General features: G+C 43.8%; 2 protein-coding genes across 2 annotated transcripts in view; both read right to left on the bottom strand.

Annotated features, from left to right (window-relative positions):
* Positions 1–218: 218 nt before the first annotated feature.
* On the bottom strand, positions 219–1,903 carry LOC142659108 (uncharacterized). The gene is made up of 2 exons (XM_075834871.1): positions 1,291–1,903; positions 219–526 (listed from the first exon to the last, which is right to left on the bottom strand). Exons 1-2 carry the CDS (start codon positions 1,901–1,903, stop codon positions 219–221), a joined length of 921 nt encoding a protein of 306 aa, XP_075690986.1.
* A 3,116-nt stretch (positions 1,904–5,019) lies between these two features.
* Positions 5,020–10,289, bottom strand: part of LOC142659107 (uncharacterized) — a 50,248-nt gene continuing 44,978 nt past the window's right edge. The window contains exons 36-40 of the mRNA XM_075834870.1: positions 9,689–9,813; positions 9,185–9,400; positions 7,937–8,041; positions 6,449–6,541; positions 5,020–5,307 (exon numbers count right to left, since the gene is read on the bottom strand). Of these exons, the coding sequence (XP_075690985.1) occupies positions 5,156–5,307; positions 6,449–6,541; positions 7,937–8,041; positions 9,185–9,400; positions 9,689–9,813 (691 nt within the window). The 3' untranslated portion in view covers positions 5,020–5,155. The remainder of the gene's footprint in view (positions 5,308–6,448; positions 6,542–7,936; positions 8,042–9,184; positions 9,401–9,688; positions 9,814–10,289) is intronic.

The raw sequence follows: 10,289 nt of genomic DNA, 5'->3' as shown, positions 1-10,289 counted from the left end.
TTATTGTCGACAGGGCTACGCGTTTCGATGCCGAACTGGCATCTTCCTCAGGCAAATCTGATTGGCCTGAGGAAGATGCCAGTTCGGCATCGAAACGCGTAGCCCTGTCGACAATAAAGTCCTTTTATCTATTCCTACCCACTGAATTGGTAGTCTAATTATCTCTACTTAAGCAGCGCCGACGGTCCCCGTTTTTCCTGATTTCCAATCGTTGTGCCTTATATACGGCATACTGGTATGTGGTGACCGTTCATTATGCTCTCCCGTTTGCGGATTGTCTTTTTCTTATACACGTGGGGCTTTCGTTGGGCTTTTATTAACAACCGTTCGTAGAAAACAATTAGTGACCCCGTTACCAAGCAGAGGATGATGCTGCTAAGGAATAGAGCCATGCCAATCAAGAGGAAGTACAGGTATTCATACAGCGTGAAGAAGTGTTGGCAATGGTCAAACGAACCGCTCTCAATTTCCATAATTGGATACTGGTTTAGATATTTTGGGACCCCACACAAAGTTCTTTCTTTCTCTGAAAAACATTAAAAACAAAAAAAAGTACTATTATTGCCGAACCCGGACGCTGGGTTCCGTCTGTGACCATTTTGATCTGTTGGACAAGTCACAGCCTTATGGTTTCTTTTATAATTGGAAGCCATGACGCTAATCTCAGCCATTGACAAATCTAGAATGGAAATCAAAACAAGACCCAGCCTTATAAAATGCCCGCCATCAGCCCAGTGCCACCATGAGGTCCAGCCACGTTGCCAGCATGTAAGCAGCCATAGGCTCATAGAAGTCTTTCCAATAGATCTAGCTACGAAGGGTAAGTAGGAAACGAACCTTGGTGTAGGTGGCACACAAGATTGTACAACTTTGTGGCATACAGAACTTTTTGTAAAACTAGGGCCCATGGAATGTACTAAAAGGGTGTAAACAAATTTACGAAGTATCACAAACTCTCTTGATGACTATCTTACTGGAATGGCTCAGGTGGCGAATGATTTAGCCATATGATCGCACATCTTCTAGATACCCTGATGTAAAGAGATGTGTCTTGGGGTCAGATGGTCCTTATATAATACCTAGAAAAGTCCTATCTAGAGAATGTGAAGGCACCCGAAAAGCTTGTTACAAAATTGTTGACTCCATCAAGTCTTCCAAGAAGGATCTAAAGTCTACCCATACAATTATCATACAAGAATCCAGCCTAGACTATACTCAGTCCCAATAACATAATATACCCAGATCCAAAGCGTTTCTCGTGAAGACCAAATCATCTCGAAAGAATCTTACCATAAATTTTCTGAGCATTGTCCATCATCCAAGATAATAGATACTGAATTTGACAAGTGCAAACCCAAGGGTTTCCATCCAATCTCAGCTTCGTTAAGGCTGGTAAATGACACAAAATGTCAATCCCCAGGCTGGTCAGGGCGTTGTTGTGTAAATAAAGTGCGGTAAGATTTCCGAGAGGCTCCAAGATATTTGCGTGCAGCCCGGCGATCCGGTTGTTCCCCAAGTTCAGTGTTTTTAGATTGGACAAAGGCTTGAAAACCTCTGGTTTTAGAGTCGTCAACATGTTGCCGCTGAGATCCAAGTAGCGGAGGTTGTGAAGGTTCTTGAAAGCCTGAGGGTTAATGGCGCAAATGATATTGTTGTGTAATTCCAGATGACGAAGGTACGGGTACTTATAAAACGATAACGTCTTGAGAGAAATTATTTTATTGTAGGCGAGGAGCATGGTGTGGGTGTCCGACTCCAGATCTTCTGGGATGAAATGGAGACCTCTTCCGTAACAGTCAACAACTCCGGTAGAACAACTGCAGATATCTGGACATCTGGATTTCTGTTGACTACTCAACCCTGTAAGGGCCATGCAGACGATGAGCTCCAGAAAACCCTTCATGGCAATGACTGATCTTCTGTCAAGTCTGGCAAAACAGGTCCACCGGCAAAAACATCTGTAAACTTTTGAGATCCCAAAAATAACCGCGTGAGATTTTTCTCACGGCTGCATCTTGTTCTGCAGATTTCTTTAAAATCAGGGAGTAAAATATAAAAAGTTTTCCAAACTTGTTCTAATTTCTTAAGCAAACGACGGGTCACATGAGCTGTGCAAATATTAACCGAGATTAAAGTAAGGTTATGTGGCTGCCGTGTTTTCTTTCATTGTTCTCCTATTGACAGGGATTGGTGACTTTACTCCACCCAACAGGATAGAGAAAAAGAGGAATATTTCTCACCCAGAAAGGGCAGACTATCGGAGATTAGGGAGGTGGGCAGAAGGTTATTTACACTGACGAGTCAAACGGCAAAAGTTTCTTTGTTTAAAGAATAAAAATATGTAATTGTTTCTTCAAGATTATTATGCGGTCATCCTTGTATCTTGTGATCAACACCATGTCAGACGTCCAGGCTAATCATATGGAAAATCTGCGGAGTATTACCCGGTACGGGTTAAAATGAGTGGGCAACCATATGATTCATGGTTACAGTCCATAGAGGGAAACCATACAACTGATAGGGAGAGACGGTCTAGCCCTGGTTGCTACAATCCCCTTTGCTATTGGGTTACAGGGCCCAGAGGTGTGAAATTGGCCCACAGGTCATGGATAAACTGTGAAAAGGGAAACAAACACCAGGTTCTTCTACCCAACACCATACTGGGGGCCCATTTTGATCTTTGCTATGGGGTTCCCTATTCTTTGTATGCCACTGGACACTCTCGCTCATGAAGACCCCGCCCTCTGTGTCATCCATATACCCGAAAAGTGCTTATAGACAGGGATTGCCCTGATGGGACAACTCCTTTTTTGCGATTCTTGCGCTCCTTTTAGCCCACGGCTGAGCAGTGCGCTGTATGGGTGTACGACCTACCAGGAGAAGTGAGAGAAAGGGGAGTGACAACTACCTTGTACTTACATTCAATTTGTCCATGATTAAAAAACATAGCTACTTCCACTTCAAATCGAGCGGAGCTGCAATTCCAGGCACAACCCATGAACAGTTGTGGCGCTGTTTTTGGAAAAATATAGGTATGTTTTTATAATACTGGACAAACCCTTTAAGGAAAAGGATCCACAATGCCAATGAATCGCCCACGATGGTTGCAAGTGACCATGTCAGATTTTATGTCACGGTCGCATGGAGTATTGAAGTCACGGTAATGCGCAAGGTTACAAGACTCAAGGAGGACCAATGAAGCACTGGCCTAACGGTTGTAATTTTTCCAGTTCATTCAACTCTCATTGCTAAAATTACGTCAGCACCGACTTTGCTGCCTGCGGTGCCAAAAAGTGAGAAATGTTTTTCATTTAGGAGAATTTAAAGGAGTAGAAAATAAAAACTTTTAATCATCGCAGAAACAATCAGCATGTCAATAGCAATGGATATGAGATAAAGCTACTGGAACGCTGCCCAGGTTATAGCAGCTGAGTCATTGGTAAGGAGAGCCCCTGGCATCAGCGCATAGGTTCCCAGGGGAATATAGCATTTAATAACAGGTTGTGGTTTCCAGGATTTAATGTTGAGGTGAAGACGATTAACAACTTTGTGTAAAATGGTTTGTGGTTGAAGTATTGACAGCTCATTATAGAATGAGGCACTTGTGACCTGTAGGGGGCGCTCCTGGTCTAGAGCCACTTTAAGGGTATATTCACAAGCGGCAGATTTGTTGCAGACATTTGGCCTTGAGGACCAGAACAATTTCTTGGTTTTGCTTTTTTGCGGGACGAGTTGTACTTCGTGGAGGTGACATTTTTTGGTACATTTACAGTATCGTTTCATTTATATTAATTCTTATTTTTTTAACGTCATACACCGATCATCATAAATGATCATATCAATTTGTTGTGCAGGTCGTTACGGTCGGGACGACACCAAATATGTGTATATTATTTTATATTTTGGGACATATATTTAATTCTAAATTTAGATTTTTTTTTTACTTTAATGTACCGGCATATACCTATATGTCAGTACATTAGCCTGTGTACTGATGGGGCATACCTAAGTATGCCCTAACCACAGGAAATATTATTAGTCAGCCTTGGGGTCCTTCAATGGACCCTGGGCTGTCTGCCCATATAAGGTATGTTCTTTGATCGCGTCACAGGGATTCCCTGTGACACGATCAAAGCGGAGTCCTCTCTCACTTTTTCCCTTTGAATGTAGCGATCAGACATGATCGCAGCATTCAAGAGGTTAACGGCGGATATGAGAGGTTTCGAGGTTAGCCCCCTTACTATTTAGGCATTGTACAGAAGTTTGGGCACTGAATGGCAGTATTGTGTGGACATTGTATGGCAGTATTCGGGTAAAAAGTGCCTATGTAGATGTATTTTATGTATAATTTTTGGGATGACCGGAGCATTATGTCCAGTGCAGGGTCTGTGGGGATAACACAGGGATGGTCTCTTTTGGGGTTCCTGTGTCATGCTCCACCCCCTCAGGATTACATTAGGCATAACACACAGTGTTCCTGTTGGATACCAATCAATGTTGTGGTGCCATCAATATGCGATCGGGCAGATCCCTATGAGGCAGGGGGTCATGGTCCCTTCATAGTTATATCGGGCACGGCGCCATTCTCGCCAGACAGGTCATATTTGTTTCATTCTGTAACGGTCCATTTTACAAAACGTTTAAATTCATAAGCAGGACAGTCTTAATACAAGAGTAATTTCAAGACTTACCAATTTCGAAAGTGCAGATACCAACAGACGGGATTATTGAAACATCCTCCAATTAGGTACCGAGATAAAAAGGAATAAAACAAATGGATTCTTGTAGGGTGAACATCTTCATTTACAACAGCCTGCTCCGTTTCTCCATGTTCTTCCTCAATGCCAGTCTTTACTGCATTTTTAGAATTCTATTCATGAATCAGGAAGCTCTGGGCAGACAGAGCTATAGGTGGGGGCTACTATAGTGCATGGAATTGTACTTTTAAATATAGTCGTTACCGTCTGTAAGCAATGCTGGGATCTATGGAAAAAGTTATACTGCAGTGAGTCACCTGTATATAGTGATATTGTATATTATCCATTGAAGAGAACAAATAGTTGGAAAGATTTATTACAATTATAGTGGAGTCATCTTAAAAATATAGATGGCGAAAAATAAAAAAACAGACCAAGGAAGTGAAGGATTGTAGTTTTTAAGGTTGTGTCACACTACAGAGAATATTTTGTGTGAGGTTGTGGGGCTCTTCCTCTTCATCTGTAGAGAGGGTCTGTATCTGCGGAGCGATGTGCTCCATCAATGACAGAAAAGAGATCTCTTCTTCATTCAGAACTCCGACCCCTCCGGCTGCAAAATAAACCATAGTGTGAATCACCGCACAATCTCATCAACACAAAACGACTATTTCCTTATAACAACTTATTCCTCACGTTTGATACTTTTTGCTGTTGTATTTAAGCCTATCATGTGTGATACAGTCTCTTGAGCTGGTGTATCTAAGCCCATCATGTGGGACACTTGTCGGCTGAGATGGTGTATCTAATCCTATCTTGTGTGATACTGTCTGCTGAGCTGTTGTATCTAATTCTATTGTGTGATACGGTCTGCTGGTCACGGGGTATCTAAGCCTTTTATGTGTGATACTGTCTGCTGAGCTGGTGTATCTAATCCTATCATGTGTGATACTATCTGCTGAGTTTGTGTATCTAAGCCCATCATGTGTGATACTGTCCTTTGAGCTGCTGTATCAAATCCTGTCCAGTGTAATACTGTCTGCTGAGCCAGTGTATCTAAGCCCATTATGTGTGATACTATCTGCTGAGTTTGTGTATCTAAGCCCGTCATGTGTGATACTGTCTTCTGAGCTGGTGTATCTAAGCCCATCATGTGTGATACTGTCCCTTGAGCTGCTGTATCAAATTCTGTCCAGTGTAATACTGTCTGCTGAGCTGTGTATCTAAGCCCATCATGTGTGATACGGCCTTCTGAGCTGCTGTATCGAATCCTATCCTGTGTAACACTGTTTGCTGAGCTTGCTGTATCTATCCTGTGTGATACTGTCTGCTTAGCTGGTGTATCTAAGCCCATTATGTGTGAAACGGTCTGCTGAGCTGTGTATCTAATCCTATCTTCTGTGACACTGTCTGTGAGTTGGTGTATCTATCCTGTGTGATACTGTCTGCTGAGCCACTGTATCTAATCATATCATGTGTGATCTTGTCTGCTGAGCCATGTATCTAAGCCTATCCTGTGCGATACGGTCTGCTGAGCCATGTATCTGTCCTGTGTGATACTATCAAGGATATATCACACAGAAGATCTTGGATTGACTTCCTTCCTGGGATACTGCTATGTCTGTCTTCAGGTCGTTCGATCCAGTAGAGCGCATGCATGTGTTTATTACATAGAGATCCCCACAGCACTACATCCCCAGCACTGGGACTCTCTGCCTATAAATATGAATACATCGCGGATGATAACTACTCACCAGGACAGATGGGCACGCAGTTACTGCAGTCATCCGCCAGTCCCTGTTGTAGGCAGAGCGACACACAATCCGCCACTGGGAGGACATTACACACTGTAACAGAACGTCACGTAGAAGTCTCAGCAGATTGTATGGATTAAAGAAAACGCGGTTAATTTCACGACGAGGGGAATTCTCCAGAGAAAACCTCATGTCTGCAGTGTCGCTGAGCTCAGCATTCAGCAGTGAGGACGGTGCAGGACCCAGAAGTAAAATAAAATCATCAGGTGTTGTAATTACAGGGAGCTTCCACCTGGGGCGCACTTCACACTTTGCATTTTGCTATAGATCGTGGGGTGCCCCTACACGTAATCATAGGGTCTATTTCCACAGAACGCCTGTGTTTTGCTTTGGTGTAGTTAAAATCGCAGCAAAAAATGCAATATGACCGCAAGGTGTGTGTATATACTGTACCTATGGGTGCCGGTTTTACCGTGAAGTGCTGCGGATTTGGGATACCCGGGTGCAGCACATGGTTTCAATCGCACAAACTGCATGACATAACCACGACAATTAGCAGTAAAACCATGTTGGTTTTTGGGGGGGGTTCAAAATTAGGGCTCATGCAAACGACCTTTGCCATTTTGCGTACGCAAAACACAGATCCTAATGGCGTCCGTGTGAGGTCCATTTTTTCTGCGGACTCTAACACTAGAACGGGTGAGACGGACCGCAAATACGGACAAGAATAGGACGTGTTTTATAATTTGAGAAACAGACACACGGATCCGCCAAAAACAAACAAACAGATGTGTACACGGCTCTAGAGAAATGAAAGCTATCTGCAAAAAAAAAACGGTGAGGACACTGAAGAAAACATCGGCCATGTGCATGAGCTCTTAAAGTGTGAACTGGTACAAACGCATGGAAAAAATGCACCAAATCTGCACGGTGTGAACAACTTCAGAGATTTTAATGCAGTTATTATAGTAAAAATGGAAACGAGAGGCACGTATAGGCATACAGAGGTATAGAGGAGAGCACTTACCTCTCGATACTCCATGCTCAAACCCCTCTCACATTGGAATTTGCAAAATTCAACCCCTAGTGGGCGACCATGGCCTTTGCCCACACAGATAGATGTTTTGCTACGACTGCAAAGAACTCACCACAACAAAATTGTACAATCAGCAACAAACATTATAACGAAACGTACAAAATGTTCAGCATGGAAAGTCAAGCAGCGGAGCACAAAGTCCACTCTAACAGTCCCAGTCCCAGAAACCTCATGACAATGTCAGACTGGGCTTACTTGGGCCCACCAGACCCTGAGGACCCCCAATCATCTATACAGAACACTTTGAATTGCGTTGCGATTATTGTACACGCAGGACATGTCTATAATAAGGTCTTATAGGTTGTGAACCCTCCCATAGATCCTAGTGATTGGCTCCACAGTCCCCTCCAAATGGGGTCCTGATGACATATTAAACAATGTAGATCTCTTACCTGTCCCGATAGGTGTGGAGATGGTCCCACTGCAGTCGCACTCCAGCTCCTCTAGGGGTTTGGCGGGTACGATGCAGAGTTTCCCTTTGACTCCAACGGAACAGACTGAAAGAGAACGGACACGGAACACTTCACTATCATTCTGATTCATAATCTCTGGGGATCGTTTCATAATCTCTTATTTTAAATGATTGAAGGGGCGCTCTAGATATTACGGGTTGTATTATGGACGGAGTCTTTATCAGGCCCCAGAGAGTAGATCTTAGGGACTTTAACAGATATCTTTATTAATTAACCCCTTCACCAACATCCGCCGGATATGAACGGCATAGACCGGGAGGGAATGTATGGAGCGGGCTCACGGGCCAACACTTCCCTGCAACGAGCGGGATCCCACTAGTTTAACCCCTTAGATGCTGCGGTAAACAGTGACCACGGCATCTAAGCAATTAGACAGAGGAGGTCCGCCCGATCCAATGTCCCATCTGCGCCCCGGCGACGTGATTGCGGGGTGCCGATGGTTATCGTGGCAGCCTGGGGGCCTAATGAAGTCCTAAATGTCTGCCATCTTTGTACTCCCACTGGGTTTTTTTTCCATTCAAACCCACAAAGAAATTTTTTCTAGTTTCCCCATCACATTATATGGTACAGTACATGATGAAGAGAAAAACTACAACTCGTCCTGCAGAAAAACAAACCCTCATGTGGCTTTATTGGCGAAAAAGTAAATAAATTATGACATTTAGAGGGGGGGGGGGGGAAGTACAAGTGAAAAACTGAAAAATAGCTGCGGAGGGAAGGGGTTAACAAACCCCTTTAAGGGGATACAAACTTCCTTTAGGTCAGGGCAACACTACAACGTCCAGTCAAAGCTGAATTAGCGGGTGCAATTCCACCAATAAATAGCCCTTTAAAGTGCCAATCAGAGGACCAAAAACAATGAACACCACCCACCCAGTGACAACACAGGTCTCTTCAGGCAGGGCTGCAGGAAGGTGTGTCATGTGACAACACTAAGCTCTGCTGATTGGCTGAGAAGGTTCCCCAAGGGGAGGGGCATAAGTAATAAGCTTCTTCCAAGTGCTCTGGGCAGTACTTTGAGAGGATGTAAGAATTATTATTTAGTATTGCAATGTCGCCCACGTGTGATTTTTCTATTACTATAATTATTTAGAATTGCTGTGACTTTTTGTCTTCCATTCCAACCTTCATATTTGTTTCTGATTTCTGGTATTGAACTTGTCTTACTATTGTGAACATAAGCCGTAGTCCCGTCCGTGTAGACCAGAGGAGAGCTGCTGGTCACCAGGTAGAAGTTAGTCCCGTTCTGTATGATCCCGTAACACATGGTCCTATGCAGCTGGCACGACTCCTTGGCACTGCTTAAGGATTTCTCAACAGGGAACAAGGAGGATAAATCCCCAGGAAACCCCTGTCCCAGAAACGTATCAAACCACTCTGTGTCTGTGAACGGAAATGAAGCCATAATCACTGTCGAATCATAGATCCCCTGCTGCTGTATCCCGGATCGCTGCTATATAACATCCAATATGGCCGTTCTTGGTTATATCTTTCGGGGAGTCTGGCAAACAAGTAATATGGCTACCACATGGGCGGTCAGGGAGATATGCCTAGTTACGCACAGGAACATCTCCCACCACAAAATCACTACATGAGTGGACAACACTTGTGGGAGTTGTAATGGCGACCATATTGGTTGTCACCCAAGAACACTTTGAAATTGTCCCTTACCTTCACTGCACTTGCATATAAATGGCTTCTTCTCACTGCAATTGGCATCTGTTAAAATCTTAGATGTTGTGTTCATCCTCACGCAGTCCTTCAAACCTCCGTCCGCCATGTCGTCGTTCAGAAACCTTGAGAAAGGCTTATATATTATATATCTATATGTACAGAGTCATCCTCATTCACTCAGATGCAGATTTTGGTCTTTGGAAAGCTGGATGACCCTATGAGCACGGAAATACTTCCAATTCGTGGTGGAAACCCAGAATATATTAAAGGGGTTCTCTGCTTTGAGAAATCCCTACATGCTGTAAGGGTCCCTTGACAATAAATTGATCACAAATAGTCCCCCTGCTGGGAACCCCAGCGATTTACTGTAATCTGTGGGGAAACCTGGCAGTAAGTGTTTCATTTCTCTGCAGTGCCCCCACAGGGGAAGTTAGGCATTACAAAGTGTCCATTCATATCAATATGTTATCGGTGTAATGCAGGACAGGACAGGTCCTCCAGAGCGAGAGACTCTTTATGTAACCGCTCTCCACTCTGACCAAGAGATGAGGAGCCTGAATAAAGGACCCCCCTCTATTAGCTCATATTTCCCTAAGAG

The sequence above is a fragment of the Rhinoderma darwinii genome, chromosome 8, assembly GCF_050947455.1.
Source record: "Rhinoderma darwinii isolate aRhiDar2 chromosome 8, aRhiDar2.hap1, whole genome shotgun sequence".
Lineage (NCBI taxonomy): Eukaryota > Metazoa > Chordata > Amphibia > Anura > Rhinodermatidae > Rhinoderma > Rhinoderma darwinii.
The sequence above is the reverse complement of the archived record's forward strand: the minus strand, read 5'-3'. Positions and strand labels throughout refer to the sequence as shown.